This window comes from Mixophyes fleayi, chromosome 10 (genome assembly GCF_038048845.1).
Source record: "Mixophyes fleayi isolate aMixFle1 chromosome 10, aMixFle1.hap1, whole genome shotgun sequence".
In the NCBI taxonomy this organism is placed as follows: domain Eukaryota; kingdom Metazoa; phylum Chordata; class Amphibia; order Anura; family Limnodynastidae; genus Mixophyes; species Mixophyes fleayi.
In genome coordinates, this window is record NC_134411.1 from 88978516 (window position 1) to 88996247 (window position 17732).

General features: G+C 42.3%; 1 protein-coding gene across 1 annotated transcript; it reads right to left on the reverse strand.

Moving 5' to 3' along the window:
• Nucleotides 1-1567: 1567 nt before the first annotated feature.
• CHMP1A (charged multivesicular body protein 1A) lies at nucleotides 1568-16975 on the reverse strand. The gene is made up of 7 exons (XM_075189062.1): nucleotides 16883-16975; nucleotides 9592-9611; nucleotides 9409-9486; nucleotides 6327-6473; nucleotides 5041-5169; nucleotides 2248-2435; nucleotides 1568-1706 (listed from the first exon to the last, which is right to left on the reverse strand). The coding sequence occupies exons 1-7, from the start codon at nucleotides 16887-16889 to the stop codon at nucleotides 1685-1687; spliced, it is 591 nt and encodes a 196-aa protein (XP_075045163.1). The 5' UTR covers nucleotides 16890-16975; the 3' UTR covers nucleotides 1568-1684.
• Between the last annotated feature and the right edge of the window lie 757 nt (nucleotides 16976-17732).

Below are 17732 nucleotides of genomic sequence, written 5' to 3' on the forward strand. Positions count from 1 at the left end.
TTGTGGACCTTATAAGTTAATCTTGTGATGAGATGCTTTATACAAGTTATTAGGCGGAAGGATAACACACTAAGGAATTATAAGAATTTATTTTGAAACGTAAATACAAACATCTCTTTACAGATAAATTACACCCAAAAAAAAGACAAAAAGCTGAGAATTTATAAACAAAAAGGCAAATTTCTTTTTTTGTTTTTTTAAAACAAATCATTTACATAGGGATAGCCCCAGAAGAATTACATCAGGATACAATAATGAAGCAATATCTGGCTCTTAGCGGCATAGCGTAGCACTGAGCAGTCAGCTGGCACACACTAGAGGAGAGAGCAGAGGCGTGGGCAGAATAATATAAGAGTTACGTACATGCCGCTGGGCACGGGGACACCCAGGAGGTCCAGCATTAGTGTTGTCACAAGTACATGGCAAATTTACAGCATACCTACCTGTGCTTACCCACTCCCCATGTGTATCAGAAGGCCTCGCTGGTACTATACTCTACCAAAGCAAGCATGGCACTGCCACCGGGCATGTTAAAGATTTACAGGCACAAGATTGTGATAGGTTTTAACCCATTTTGTACCAGGGGTAAAAGCAAATCCCCTGGCAAATACATGGATACAACTGTAGGGTTCTGGGGCACTCCTCTGTACTTTATACAGTATATTACAGCCTACAACTCTCTAGGGGATAAACGTATCAAGCTGAGAGTTTTCCAGCAGGTTTGAAAAAGTGGAGATGTTGCCTATAGCAACCAATCAGATTCTAGCTGTCATTTTGTAGAATGTACTAAATAAATGATAACTAGAATCTGATTGGTTTTTCAAACCCACCGGAAAACTCTCAGCTTGATACATTTACCCCCAGGAGTAATTTTTACCTTACTCATTAAGTATTACTAGATTCATATTATCACAAGAGAGAGCTTTATGGATTTAAACCTATTTAAAGCTAACGGGAGGCTGCCACATAGTGCACTGTCTGTCGGCCTGTCTGTCACATGTAATGTATTTTCTCTTTGGGATTTGTACCCCAGAAACGGCCTCTATGCAGACAGAGGGGCCAGAGAGCTCTAAGAGTGATTTTACTCTAGACATATAAAAGTAAAACAAACAATAAAATTGCACAAGAAGAAGGGGAGCTCACACAGACGGAGGCGCCAGGGATTTCGAAGTGAAATTTACAAAGAATACAATATCTTATGCAGAAGGAAGCATTGGATTTAGCAAACGATGGAATTGCCATTCTGCTTAATTTAGACATTTGGGCATAAATAGCCGTCAATGTACAAAACTGTTGGTGTCACATCTATCTGTAGTGCCGTTAGCACGGCCACTAGTTACCATACACCAGCAAAGCAGATCTGGCCACGTGATCTTATTATGGGAGACCTGGAAGAATAGTGAGAGAATATGATATTTGTACATTATTAGGGTAAATACATCCCTTCCATGTGATACTCTAATCCTAGGCTTTAATCCATGCACTGAGACAACCCTATTAACAGACAGGCCAGCTTTAGGTTTCAGCACTGCAGAAGGCTGGACAGCAGTAGCAGTGTCTTGCCGGAGCCCAATATCCTCCCGAAATGATTGGTGAAGGCCACAGTGTGATAAAGTGACCCCAGTGTACCCCAAGCTCCTGACTGGTTCCAGACATGAGAGGGAGAAGCAGGATCTGCGCGGCTTTAATTCCTCAGAGCAGCCAGCCTGGAAGAAGACAGGACAGAGATTAGCGAGGGCTTCCTAGTGACGGGGGCAGGACGGGAGCCTCCAAGATTCGATTCGCGGTGAACTGCGTCATTTTGACCCCACCTCTCCTGTGGCAAAATGATGCTTTTGAGTCAATGTGTTGTGGGGACGAGGCCAAAATAACAGGATTCCCCACTCTCTGCCCCCTTCTGTCCTACCGCTTGCAAACAAAAAGTTGGCAAGTATGATTTATACCTGTACAGACACACACCACGCCATCACTAAAGCATCAACCCTAAACCTAAAATGCAAGCATAAAAGAGCAAATAAAAATATAAAGATTGTGACCATTTACAGGTCCACACATATGGAAATCTCAGGGCAATTGGGTCTAAAATGATCAAACAGGCAAACAAAGCCACCATGTGTGTGGCTAATGTATTATTCGATATTTATATGATCACTACTACTCAGTACTAAAAGCACAAGAGATACATAGCCATACACAGCCCTGTATGTTCCCCATTGCTGGCAATAGTAACAGAAGACCCGTCCTCACCTGCGTGACAGCTGGTCCTCCGGAACGCGGGTGGAGCTCTCGCCCACGGATGATGCACCCTGGGGAAGCTGGTTCAGCTGATCCATCACCTCCAGCCCATTCTCCTCTGCGATCTGCAGTATTAAACTGTCCACCTGTTCCTGGGGGGTGGTCAGGGTCATCGCTGAGCCCATGGAATCCTCCATCACCTGCGGGAGAGTCAAAGGGTCAGTACTGTAAACAGTACATTAAAGGGGACTCTAACCTCAACATTTTGAGGTTAGAACATTTTGAGCGAGTTTCTAGACACACAGGAGCCAACCATGAGTGGACATCGGGGTTCCCGTCTAATTCCTATCCTTCCCCGATTAAGTGACGTACTTCTACCTACAGTAGGGAAGAGGAACGGTGCAGATAGAGATGGTGGGTGAATTTGTCGGATACACCTATAGGTAAAGGGCTTGTCTGACAACCAGGACAACGGTGGTGGTTCAAATGGGCACTGGACAACTTTGAAATTATGCATTTGCTATCAATGAGAAGACCCTTATTATACTCTATGGGAGAGTAAAAAATACTTCTCCAATAACATTCAGCTTTACCAGGTTATAATAACTTGTGCAATGTACATACGCTGTCTGTCATGTGTTTTGGCCCATTAAGCTCGATCTGCATTTAATTACATGGTGCATGCAAAATGAACATAATTTCGAATAGGGGTGATTAATCAATGTTGATGAGGCATTCCACGGTACCCACAGTGTTCAAGGTGGTGGCTATCAACTGAGTGCATCTACCATCCCTCCCAAATAATACCGAATAGATCCCAAGCAGATATTGATCAGGACTGATGCTATTTTTGAACCTATAAATGCTGCAATCTGTGGCCAAATAAAATGACCTATTTGGCACTCAAATATCCCACTGTGTACATTTATAAATGTTTTAAGCTCAATGAAATACAAAACTGAAGATAGTGCCTTTCATTAAGCAGGAAGAACCCAGACTAGGTAGAGACTATGTTCTTTCTTTATTTTCTCAAATTATATGTATATTACAAGTTAACCCGTGCATGATACTCATGCATTCTAGTCAAATCAAGATACTTAAGGTCTTAAAAAGGTTCTTGTCATGCATTTGGGCCTAGCCCAGGCCTCCTCAGGGGAAGGTCATTACTTCCCGACGCAAGCGCCCTTTTTAATGTGTGTTCATGAGGTAAAATTACCTCACGAAAATGAGTTTGACCCCTCAACTCGTAAATTTAGCCTTTACTACCCCTCCCACGGGGGGAAGGGGGGATGATGGAAGTTAACTGACTTGACTATTCTAATTTTTTTGTCAAATAATGTCAGTATACCAAATTTCAGGTCAATTGGATGAGCCCTTTCTGAGAAAATAGTTTTTTCCCGACACACACACACACACTAAGAATTTAGTAGGTCAGTGTATAACTCTGCCCAGCAGGTGGCGCTGCAACTTGTTTTTTTTTTCCACACACACAGACAGACAGACGCCACTAAGCATTTATATATTAGATGTTTAAAAGTCCACTAAACTTACAAAGTTTCTCTATATAATAAAGCTACTAAAATATTCATAAATACCATAGTTTACTTATAATGCTGTCTGGCTGGTAGATAGAGGCCTGTATAAAAAAAAAAAAAAGTGTACTATGGTGTATCCCTTTTACCATGGCCGTACTACCAGATTCCACTAAGCTCAGGACCCAGGACCTTACTACCAAATTAAACTAAGCTCGGGAACCAGGACCAGACTCCACTAAGTTCGGGACCCAGGGCTCTCTCCAGATGCCACTAAGCTCGGGACGCATTAAAGTGCGCTTCTGCTAGTTTATTATCTTTGATAACAGAGAACAGTAGAGTGACACTCGGCAGTGCAGCGAAGGTAAAAGGAATGATAGTACTCTCAAGCTCTGACACGATATGGTATCTGTGAATGTTCTTAGTAGCTTTTTTCTACAAGGGGACTATTAATTAAGGTGTAACGGTCCTTTTAGTCAAATAAAACCCAAAACTGAAGAACTGCAAACACAGCATGATACTTCCCTTCAATTCATTATGTGTCAACAAAAATAGAAGTGATAAAAAGAGACACAGTTGCAAATCAGCGCTGGGTTTTCCGCTCTCTACAAACCACAGGCTTATAAGTTGCCATACAAAGAAAGGTGAGATATTTGGGGGACTTCTGCTCTACATATGAGTCATAAACATTGCGATATACTTCAAAGGACTGTGGAATTATTGTACATGGACTAGTTTAAAGTGGTTAGACAGAAAGATAGGAAAATAAGTGGCAGTATTGAGTTGGCCAAAATACTCTCTTTGCACAAAAGCTCAACAAGACTACCCCCTAGTGGAGGGCTAGGAGCATAGCATTGCTGCAGAGGACCAGGCAGCTAAAGACTGTGGGGAGTTGAGTGGACAAGAGGACAGTTAAAAAAAACATGGCATAGAGCAGCGTGACACTCCAGGTATTGTGAAACTACAAGTCCCAGCATACCCTTTCAGCAATAAGCTGCTATATATTGGCAAAGCATGCTGGGACTTGTAGTTTCACAACACCAGGAGTGTCTCAGGTTAGCCAACACTGGCATAGAGATTGGAAAAAAAGCTGGAGGATGTTATTTGGGTGGTGGGTGTACAACAATATTGTTAAAGAAATACTTCTCTATAATATATAATATGTGATTGATAAAGAGACCCTACTGGACTGATCCGTTTATTGCACTGTGATTAGAGAATGAGTGACGTAGTTACAGAAGACAGACAGACCCCAGTCTCCCCGCTCACTCACCGACGTGTGAACATCCAGATTCTGAACCTGTTGCTCAAACTTATCCATGACTGCAGACACCTTCTGCAGGTCCATAGCTCCCAGCGCTTTGTCCAGAGCCTTTGTCACCTGAGCCATGTTCTTAGTCACCTGTGTGGGGAGAGGAGGAGAAGACCTCTCAGGACTCAAATCCTTCCATGTGCAACTCACGGCTTCACAATAATGTTATTGGACGCTCCCCTATTCTGATCCAGTACACTATTCGGATCCTTCAGACTAAACTAGCACGGGAACACTGTTAAACATAATGCAAGTAAACATTTAAAATATTATTATTTTATTTATTTAATATGGTATTACTACACACATCAAAATCTCTTCTTTGCTCCCCCTTAACTCCCATTTCTATTTCCCTCACCCATTGTCCTATTCTTATGCACCAATAGGAATTAGACCCAATCATCCTCAGTTCAGCAGCGACTGTGATCATTTCACCCACAGAAAATGAAAGTGTTACTAGGCGATGATGCAAAAGTCACAAGACTTCTGCAGAAATAGTTACAGGGACAAAACACACGGAAATAGGACAATACACATCTGCAGATCCTGCATTACAGCGTGTTCTGCAAATCAGCAGCATTATTTACCCCCATCGTGAACATTGCTTCAAGTCTAGAGATGATTCATTGAGATGGCATCATTCAAATACTGATGAATGCAAATATAAGGTCCTATGTCCAGAAAAGCTTACGTCAATTTGTTTTATTGAACACAACAGAGATTCCCTGAACAACTCTAATTTCCCTGCGTAAAGACACCAGGGACAAATTAATCAGAAACCAGTTAATCCACTTATCCAGTGGATCCCAAACTTTCTCAGTTTGAGGCACCCTTAGGGTCTCCATACTTTTTTCAAGGCATCCCTAAGCCAAAACATTTACCAAGAAGTCCCCTGCCTACCTTACAAATGGCCCTGGCTGAGGCACCCATCAGAAGACTGATGCATGTGTGCACATAGGGAGAAAATGCAGATTCCACATATATAATACTCCAATGCCAAAGACTGCGCCCCAATAACACGACAATCATAAGCAAACATTCCTAACACACGAGCGGTCAGCTAAACCTCCCCACAATACAGGGGTTAATACAATAAATAAAAGCACAGCATAGAGGGAGCAAAGAAAATCTCTACAGTCTCAGGCCTGCGGTGGATGCTGTGCACACAATTGTCGCTTAGTGGAACAGATGTTATAATTTGCTGAATTATATACATAGTACAACTGTGGGAAGGATATGCCACATACCCCTTTCATAGTAACCGCCGTTTGTACTTTAGAAGCAACGGCATCTACCCGCGATGCCATCCGCAGCCAGTTCAGACCCTCGTTCTTCTTTCGGATTGCGTTCTCCGCATACACTCGGGCAACGTCCACATTCTTCTGCTGCAGAGCCTGTGAGGGGAAGAAAGACCATGTTCAATGCTTGCCCCAGGCTAGAACATACCATACGGAAAACGAATGTCTGGCCTGCTTGCAATTTAAACAAGACGCCCTTTCCAGGCTGCTAGGAAAAGGTAACAATCCTCCTGTAGACTTCACAAAACAGCAAAGTATAAAATGAATATAATGAATATATTATACCAGCGATGACAGTACATGAATAGATGATACAATACATAGCTTTAAGGTGACACCAATTGTCACAATATTTGAATATAGCTTCTTCATATAGATAGATCAACACATGCTGAAAGATCAATGTTGGCGCAGCTGGTCATAAGGCATAACCCCCCCCCCCCCCCCCTCCTTACTTCCATTGCATTGCTTAACATTAGGTACAGGAAGAGGAAACATTCTACAAAGGAAGAGAAGTATTAGAACACGAGGACATGTACTGACACTGGAGGGAAGAGAAGTATTAGAACACAAGCACATGCACTGACACTGGGGGGAAGAGAAGTATTAGAAGATGAGGACATGTACTGACACTGGGGGGGAAGAGAAGTATTAGAACACGAGGACATGCACTGACACTGGAGGGAAGAGAAGTATTAGAACACAAGGACATGCACTGACACTGGGGGGAAGAGAAGTATTAGAACACGGGGACATGCACTGACACTGGAGGGAAGAGAAGTATTAGAACACAAGGACATGCACTGACACTGGGGGGAAGAGAAGTATTAGAACACAAGGACATGCACCGACACTGGGGGGAAGAGAAGTATTAGAACACAAGGACGTGCACTGACACTGGGGGGAAGAGAAGTATTAGAACACGAGGACATGCACTGACACTGGAGGGAAGAGAAGTATTAGAACACAAGGACATGCACTGACACTGGGGGGAAGAGAAGTATTAGAACACAAGGACATGCACTGACACTGGGGGGGGGAAAGAGAAGTATTAGAACACGAGGACATGCACTGACACTGGGGGGAAGAGAAGTATTAGAACACAAGGACATGCACCGACACTGGGGGGGAAGAGAAGTATTAGAACACAAGGACATGCACTGACACTGGGGGGAAGAGAAGTATTAGAACACGAGGACATGTACTGACACTGGAGGGAAGAGAAGTATTAGAACACGAGGACATGTACTGACACTGGGGGGGGGAAAGAGAAGTATTAGAACACGAGGACATGCACTGACACTGGGGGGGAAGAGAAGTATTAGAACACGAGGACATGTACTGACACTGGAGGGAAGTAGGTTCAGAGGAAATGTGAGGAATAACTACTTCACAGAAAGAGTAGTGGATAAGTAGAATAGCCTCACGTCAGAGGTGGTAGAGGCTAATACAGTAGAGCAGTTTAAACATGATTGGGATAGACATAAGGATAGCCTTACAAAGAATAAAGGACCAAAGAGGGTTTGAGGTTACCATAGGTTAATAAAATGGGCAGACTAGATTGGCCAAGCGATTCTTATCTGCCGTCAAATTTTATGTTTCTATGTCGCTGGCAGTGAAAGGGTTAGCCATCTTGGTTTTGCTAACATCATTCTTCCACATCCATAGAAAGAAAGGTTCCATCTGTCAGATGGAACGTGCTATATAACAGGTTTGACTAGTTTCCCTCAGTAAGTGAAAATACTACCTAGCTTATAACAAAAGAAAAAGCCTTAATGGACTGCACTGTCCGAGCCAAATGTTTAATGCACAGTGTCCAAAGGATATTTATGATACAAGTCACAAAACAAGTTAATAGGGGTGGTTCACTGACAAAGTGCAAAGGTACAGCCAACCAATCAACATTGAGCTTTCAGCAATCTAAGTTCAAACAGTAAAAGCGAATATCTGATTGGTCATTAGACAGTTGCAGTTTTGTTACATAAAATAATTGAATGTCTAACTCACACTAGATTTATCAATGCTAGTTGTTGAGTGGTTGATACGAGTTACAAAACACAATTCAATTATGGTAGGGTGTGCTACTGGGAAAAAATACAGCAATATGTTGCTTCTTCCTTTTTCAAAATGTACAACCATGGGGAAATATAGTCCTGAGCTAAAACATGGTAATATAATGGAACTGGCACAATGTAATGCAACAGTTAACTTTTACACTGCAAGCAAACTGCTGAATAATCTCCTCCCTCTATTTTGCATACTGAAGCCACTGGCATTAGGAAGGAAATGTACATTATTTTGCAGTTCAGTTATGTATTTTGGGGAGCCGTCTACATGGAAAAGTCGAGGCAAACAATAACAATTACCAAATATGTGTACTTAGTATGTAACATTGTGTGTCATTTTTGGCGTTTCATTTCCAAATCCCACGTTACAGCATGCTCCATCACTAGGGGGCGCTATAAGAGAGCTGGCCTTGGTCTTATAAGTGCCAAACTTTCTCTTTCTCTATCAGGGAAACTCTGGTCAGGGCCAGAATAAACCCAGAAATACCTCCTGTTCAGCAAGAGATTGGTTCTGCAAGAAGGGACCAGATTACTTCTTGTATGCGAGCTGGGTCCCTCCTAAATCACCGATTTCTTAATTTGACTGTGATTATGTGTGGATGGCAAAAACCCCAGGGACATATGATCCACCCTGCACAGAAAGAACCGTCAAAGTGGCTTCTACGTCTATAGCGGCAAAGGCATTAAAGAGGTAACTTTGAAGTTATTCATTTACAAAAACCCCTTCTATTCTGTGCTTTGTAGAGCTGGTCTGCTGACTAAAACAAAAGGTAGCTTCACGACTGACTGGCACCGTTTAATAGTTATTGCTTGATGGTATGTAAACCTATGGCTGTGTTTCACAATAATCTGTCCAATAGGTGACACTGTTCTATTGAGGTCTATGGATAGGTTACTTTGTCACAAACAAATAATATGGGACGTTTATAAATACAGATATCCATACAAGTCACCCTGTCCATCACCTTTTTGACTTTGGCGTTCTCAGTATTGGAATCCTTCTCTGCTTTCTTCGCCAGCTTCTCCAGCTGCTTGGCTGTGAACTGGAGAGAGTCACAAATTAACAACCAAGTCTACGATAAATCTAAATATATAAGAAAGTGCATGCGGCGGGTAAATACAGTTAGCATAGGACACTTTCTACTCACCTTTAACTGAAATAATGTGTCTGTAAGAAAGGAGATGGAACGTTAGCGATTGTTCACAAAGTAAGCGGACAACGGGGCTAAGCTGTAATAACAATGGGGGACATTTAGGAACACAGGTGCCCAGCAAGAGGTGGTGTAATCCCTAGCAACTACAGTCTTTTTGTTCTCTATTAGAGGATAGAAAATAAAAGCAAACATCTGATTGGTTGGAATGTAATTTTCCAGGGCACCAGTTTACAGAAATGTTCCCCAGAGATCCATACACAGACAACTCTACTGAAACGCCTATTTAAAATATGGGATAATAAACAATTAACAAAGGTTTGCTCATCATTAGGTCACCAGTGAAATTAACTGCCCAATACAGATATCCCAGTAAACATGGTTTGCTATATCTATATAGTGTAACACGTATAAGGGATCTTAAACACATGTAGAGCAGCAGAGAGAGTTAGGAGTAAATCCGGCTAAAGAGGGCAAATTAGTATCTGGAGCAGCACAGTGGCTTAGTGGTTAGCACTTCTGCCTCACAGCACTGGGGTTCGATTGCCGACCATGGCCTTATCTGTGTGAAGTTTGTATGTTCTCCCCATGTTTGCATGGGTTTCCTCCGGGTGCTCCGGTTTCCCCCCACACTCCAAAAACATACTAGTAGGTTAATTTGCTGCTATCAAAATTAACCCTAGTCTGTCTCTGATGATGTGAATTACATTTGTCTTTGACATTGTTAATCAGTCTACAACATGACAACCTTATTTAAAAAAAATAAAAAAAAATTCCTAAATATTATTTACAATTTATCGTTATAATATTTGCCTCTGAACTCATTTTACGAAATACATCTGCCCCTTGTTCTCAGGTGGAACACTGTTCTTAGATTGTTTTGTTGCATACCTACCATATTACTAACTAGTACCATACAAACTCAGGTCTCCCGCTCTTACATTGAAAAATGTCACAGCAGTAACATCTGTGTGGAGGACTTCCCTGCCACTGACAGCCTTCACTATGGTTGTTACATTTATCTTCTAGAACTCGGAAAACTTATGCTGGGAAGACCAGGTGGCCATTCTGCAGAGCTGGTCTGTCACAAGCCTCCAATGCTATGTAGGACCACCTAATGGCCCCCCAAAAAGGACTGACTGGGTGAAGGTACTGAACCTCTTGCTATGGCTTTTAAAGAGAGCCAGCAGGGAGACCCAGTAAGGTACACTTGTAAACAGCAAAATCGCATTAACGAACAACAAAATGCCACCTCTTTAGCGTTTCAAGAATGGGGGCACATGGATGGCACCAAGTATGTGGAATCCAAAAACTACCTTTGGTAGAAAGGAAGGCAACGTTGGAAGGAACACTTTGGCCTAATTGAATATTAGGTATGGAGACAGGTGGGAAAGAGTCACAACCTAGAAGAAATACCTAGCCAAAGACACCATCCGATGGAACAAACAAGAGCATCAAACCTTGTAGAACTTGGAGAATGAGGTTAAGGTCCCAAGAAGTAACAAGAACATAATAAACAGCCTGCACATGGCCGTCACCAGAGGAAAAAAAAAAAAGATTAATCTCAGAAACGAGAGCTGGGGAAACTCCAGGAGAGCAGAAGTCTGAAACTTGATGGAGATCAATGCCGGTCCTGACTCAAACAGGAGTAGAAAAACTTGGTTGTCTCACACCAAAAAAAGATATATGTACAAAACCATGTGGTAAATTCTGGCAGAGAAAGTTTTATAAACCCTGAGCAATGTAGGCGAATCATTCATATTTAGAGGTTAGAAGAGATAAGAGGGTTTGGGAGGAGTAGGGAAGTCAGGTAGACAGGCAAACTGGAAAGGCCTGCTCAACAGCAAGATACACGCCCAGGTCCCGGGATCAAGCTCCATAGGGAGTTGAGTTTGTGATCAGGGTTTGTTTTGGCGACAAAAAATCTGCCATTCAATTGCCTAACCCCAGGAGATAAAACGCTCTAAATGGACGAAACTTCAGAAATTGAGTTACTTTAATCATGATCGGGGGGTTGCAAGTGTTCAAATAAGCCTTCTTAGTGGCATTATTCCCCTAGACCCTGGTTGTCTAGTCTAAGATATTGATCTTTAGGGAGAACGCCTGAGCACAACATATACCTTAGACCCGGTGGTGAAGATACAATCCTAAAGGCTGGAAACCATAGTGAGCACCTGAAATACAGAGACAAAAAAGGACCTTCCCACCAGCTCGAGGAGGCCACCACCCTAGGAGCCTGTTCGATTGAGCTCAAAAGGTTCTTTAGAGACCTGGATATGAAGGAGACTCCCCTTACAAAGTGGAGACCATGGTCACTACTGATCTCATGCAGTACCCAATAGCGGTGCGAGAACTGGTCAGGAGAGTAGAGTTAGGATCTCGTCATTGCAAAAGAAAAAAAAACATGAAGATCAACAGAATGGCTTGGGCCAATTTATTATCAAGCCAAAGTTGGCCAAGATGGCTAGCTCGAGATGTTGGATCTCCAGCTCCCTAGATCAGGTCTTCACCACAATATCATTCCGATATATAAGACAATCATGGTAACCATGACTTTTGTAAAGTCCCACCTTAGCTAAAGACAGGCAATGGTAAGCGCTCAAAATTGGAAGGGTCCCGCATGCAAAATGGAAGAAGTGCTAATCGTCCTCCAAGATGGTGACATTTAGATGTGCACCTGTTATCCAGGGAGGCCAGGAATTTCTCTTCACTCATGGCCTGAATCATTGAGCTGAGCGATTCCATCTGATATCGCTCCTAGGTTGAGAGCTTTAAATCCAAAATGGAATAGAACATATCATACCTCTTGGCCAACAGGAAAGAAGTAAAAAATGTTCCTGAACAGGAAAGATGAATGCTGCATTCAGCTCTCTGAATGCAAAATTGAAGGCTTACACATGCACTCAAGGTTTCTGGAAATGTTGGATAATAAAACAAATGGTTTTGGAAAAATCTGAGAAGGCTATCCAGTAGCCCCATTGATGCTGTTATTAAGCACCCAAGGACCAGACGTGGAACAAAAAAAGGCAAGTTCCCACTGCTTCTGAGCACAAGGGACACAGCTGGTAGCCAGGCAGTCTTGTTGTTGTTGGTATCTGCAGATTTGTTATACATGTACTGTTAAACATGACGTCTCCTTAAAGCAATGTTACCCAAGGAATGTGAGCTCCATTTTTGTTCTATTTATACTTTTCTTTGTGTATTGTAAAATGCTTATCTGATAAAAGGCTGGACTGAGACATCTCCACATATTATGCCAGTACAGTGTCTGAGATCCTTCTGCACATGAGTGAGAATATATTCTCTCTAATCAGTAATGTACCAATAGTGAGTCTGAAAATATGCTTATACCCTTATACGTAAGTTGATTCTAAGACCCTTTCTTCGGAGTATAAAACGAGAATGCAGCCAGAGAGACCCTTGGCTCCTGACTGGACCTTGATGAAGAAAGATGCCTATTGTTTTTCCAGCTTTCGTGTGATAGAGGGGTCCTGGAAATTGACTGTTACTTGAACGTATTGGAAGCCAAGTATTTGATTTACTTTTTCTTTTATGTTATGTTTATTATAAAAATCTTGCATTCATGAGTCATTAACTCTTTGAAACCAAAAGAACCTCATTCAACTTGGAACAGAATGAAAGAAACTTGTGCCTAAAACTAACTTTAACTGTATGTCCCCATTTCCTCGAAAAAGCTAAACAACTGGTCCAGGGAAAGAAGTCCAGCTAATGCATTCATTTTCTAATAAGTGAACACAGAGTCCTACATGTTCAAGACGAAAAGCTCTTCTTCATTTTACAATTGATTGACTTGGAAGCTGTAAAAGAGTAATTGAATTATGATGGTCCAACCAAATTATCTCTGACACCAACCTCTGAGCCCCTAGTCTCAAATTCTGCCATGCATGCGAGGGATCAAACCTCACATCACCTGAAAGTCTTCTAGCCCAGAAGATGCAGCTTGAGACAGAAGAGCAAAGACAGCAGAAATCAGTCCCACTGGGATGATGGTCTGGTAAGCTGCTGGAGTGACAGAATGGTAATGGTGTGTCCATGATGCTGTTCGAAGAGAATTGCTGTTGGTCTCTATGTCACATGTTCTGTACCTTATTGTGCCTGCACTATGCATGCCACCTGGATATGTACGTCATTTCCCTGTAAGGATCATCCGCTTGGTCCATTGCATCCATAATCCAGCAGCAGTACTAACTTAAAAATCTTGCGGTTCTACTACTCTGCTCCAGAGACTGGACCTTTGCCCCCCTGGAAACCTGGGACATTCAGGAAACCTTGCAGGCAGTACCGATAATCATGTGTAGTAAGCTCGCCGTTTACGCTATAGACAGACAAGAGCTGGTTCTGAGCAGGACTGACAGATGAATGACCTAAACCCACCTCAATGGGTGATTCTATATAGGGTCCGCATGCTAATGAGATAGCCGACAGACAGTCTACAAGTGGAATTGAGCATGGTATTCCAGAAGAGGCAGGATGAACACAGTAAATGATACATAATATATGCACACATGGCAAAAAAAAGATGCATGAAAATGCAATCAGCTGACTCTTACATAACAATAACCAATTTTAATTTTTTTCATAGGAGCCTCTTAAACTATACTATCACACATCATTACCATTATATAATACTTTAGTATATGATCAGTCAAATGTCCTGAAAATAACTACAATATCAATCACATCATTAGCTGCAAGATATGGATTAGGTCACCATTACTCAATATCTGTTGACAGTCACATACCTTTCATTTACTCAGGTGTAAGACTCATTCATAGTTGATCAGCATGACACACCCCAAGCACAGTCACAAGACCAGAGAGGCCAGACCAAGCCTGATACAATGACTGCAGTCACAGTACAATGATTTCACAACTATAAACATCTACTGGAAGCTGACAGTGGGGACAGATCTTTGTGAATAAAAGGTCTATTATTTTTCAACTAACCTATCAGGCAGATCTGTTATACACAGTTAGGAAATGACACCTTATACTGACATTACTATTATACCATAGATTGGGATGCATTGTTTTTGGGGCTGGTTGGCAGATGAATACAGATAACAGATACAGCTGTCAAATTATAAGTTATAGTTGGGACAGTAGCTTGAGAGTCAGGGATGTCTGGTATTACAGTGTATATAGGCAACTACTATAGGATAATATATGTTAGTAGTACAGTTGATATAGGGAGAGCTGAGCAGTAGGTGGTATAGGCGCAGACAGGGCTCAGCTGTGTCAGTATATTATATAGTAGGTGGTGTGGGCTCAGACAGGGCCCCCCTGGCTCAGCTGTATCAGTATATTATATAGTAGGTGGTGTGTGCTCCGACAGGGCCCCCCTGGCTCAGCTCTATCAGTATATTATATAGTATCAGTATATTATATAGTAGGTGGTGTGTGCTCCGACAGGGTCCCCCTGACTCAGCTGTATCAGTATATTATATAGTATCAGTATATTATATAGTAGGTGGTGTAGGCTCATACAGGGCCCCCCTGTCTCAGTATATTATATAGTAGGCGGTGTGGGCTCAGACAGGGCCCCCCCCCAGTCACAGTATATTATATAGTAGGTGGTGTGGGCTCAGACAGGACCCCCTGTATCAGTATATTATATAGTAGGTGGTGTGGGCTCAGACAGGACCCCCCTGTATCAGTATGTTATATAGTAGGTGCTGTGGGCTCAGTATATTATATAGTAGGTGGTGTAGGCTCAGACAGGGCCCCCCTGGCTCAGCTGTATCAGTATATTATATAGTATCAGTATATTATATAGTAGGTGGTGTGGGCTCAGACAGGACCCCCCTGTATCAGTATATTATATAGTAGGTGGTGTAGGCTCAGACAGGGCCCCCCTGTATCAGTATACTATATAGTAGGTGGTGTGGGCTCAGACAGGGTCCCCCTGGCTCAGCTGTATCAGTATATTATATAGTATCAGTATATTATATAGTAGGTGGTGTGTGCTCAGACAGGACCCCCCTGTATCAGTATATTATATAGTAGGTGGTGTGGGCTCAGACAGGGCCCCCCTGGCTCAGCTGTATATTATATAGTATCAGTATATTATATAGTAGGTGGTGTGGGCTCAGACAGGGCCCCCCTGGCTCAGCTGTATATTATATAGTATCAGTATATTATATAGTAGGTGGTGTGGGCTCAGACAGGGCCCCCCTGACTCAGCTGTATCAGTATATTATATAGTATCAGTATATTATATAGTAGGTGGTGTAGGCTCAGACAGGACCCCCCTGTATCAGTATATTATATAGTAGGTGGTGTGGGCTCAGACAGGACCCCCCTGTATCAGTATATTATATAGTAGGTGGTGTAGGCTCAGACAGGGCCCCCCTGTATCAGTATACTATATAGTAGGTGGTGTGGGCTCAGACAGGGCCCCCCTGGCTCAGCTGTATATTATATAGTATCAGTATATTATATAGTAGGTGGTGTGGGCTCAGACAGGGCCCCCCTGACTCAGCTGTATCAGTATATTATATAGTATCAGTATATTATATAGTAGGTGGTGTAGGCTCAGACAGGACCCCCCTGTATCAGTATATTATATAGTAGGTGGTGTGGGCTCAGACAGGCCCCCCCTGGCTCAGCTGTATAGTGGCCTAGTGGTTAGCACGTCTGCCTCACAGCACTGGGGTCATGAGTTCGATTCCCGACCATGGCCTTATCTGTGTGGAGTTTGTATGTTCTCCCTGTGTTTGCGTGGGTTTCCTCCGGGTGCTCCGGTTTCCTCCCACACTCCAAAAACATACTGGTAGGTTAATTGGCTGCAATCAAAAATTGACCCTAGTCTCTGTCTGTCTCCCTCTCTGTCTGTCTTTGTGTGAGTGTGTGTATATATTAGGGAATTTAGACTGTAAGCTCCAATGGGGCAGGGACTGATGTGAATGAGTTCTCTGTACAGCGCTGCGGAATTAGTGGCGCTATATAAATAAATGATGATGATGATGATGATAGTATCAGTATATTATATAGTAGGTGGTGTGGGCTCAGACAGGGCCCCCCTGGCTCAGCTGTATCAGTATATTATATAGTATCAGTATATTATATAGTAGGTGGTGTAGGCTCAGACAGGGCCCCCCTGTATCAGTATATTATATAGTAGGTGGTGTGGGCTCAGACAGGGCCCCCCTGGCTCAGCTGTATATTATATAGTATCAGTATATTATATAGTAGGTGGTGTAGGCTCAGACAGGGCCCCCCTGGATCAGCTGTATCAGTATATTATAAATATATAATAGATACTCACCGTCCATCCTGGGCTCCCTTCTATCTCCAGCCACCGACCAGAAACTACAACACTTCCGGGTCCTGTCACCTGCTCCCCCTCCCAACTCTCGCGATGCCCGGCTGTGAAGCCGGGAACGAGAAGTGGGCGGATCACATGACCACCACTTCTCCTCCTGGCAGAGGGGTCTCTGTAACACTAGTGTCTTCACCCTTGTACCCACAATCATTAAATATCTAGTTCCTGTCATATATTATAAGGTTTATTATATTATTTATAAAGGTTTTCTCTTAATAAAAAAATTATAAGACTATAACTTATATGTCTATAATTTGGGGCATATATTGTGTTTATAATTTATGTGTCAGGTAGTGTATTTATCAGTAATATGGGAATGTATGAGTATTATTCTAACTGCTGTCCTGTTATCCAAAATATAATCATATAATGGCTCCACACTTAACCTAATTTATTTATGAGCTATATGTAAATATATGATAATAACATTTGAGACATATTCCCAGGAGAACCTATGGCTGTAAGGAGACCTATATGTTCCAATGTAAAAGTGAAAGTAGGACCGTTACAAGTGATAAAGTGAGATTAGGCTGAAAGACTTCCAGTGTATTATAATGAATTTGAGCGTCTATTCTGGGTTATTATACAACACTCCGGGCCTGATTGGTTTTGGAACGCAAAGGGAACACAATTTAAATTTTTTTTCAAATCGGACGGAAATTGCATGCACATACATCCATATTCAAGTACAAGAGGATCTCAGGAAACGTTTCAATATGAATAGGGGTATAAGTACGCTCTAGATGCACGTTACTTGCCGTATGCAGACAAGATAGATTACAATGCAGGATAT

Bases quoted from the DNA above. Each gene is read 5' to 3' on its own strand.
- CHMP1A (XM_075189062.1), bottom strand. The intron at 9,487-9,591 runs GTGAGTAGAAAG...GACTCTCTCCAG, and splicing joins ACACATTATTTCAGTTAAAG to TTCACAGCCAAGCAGCTGGA. The intron at 5,170-6,326 runs GTATGTGGCATA...CTCCCCACACAG, and splicing joins CGGCGGTTACTATGAAAGGG to GTGACTAAGAACATGGCTCA.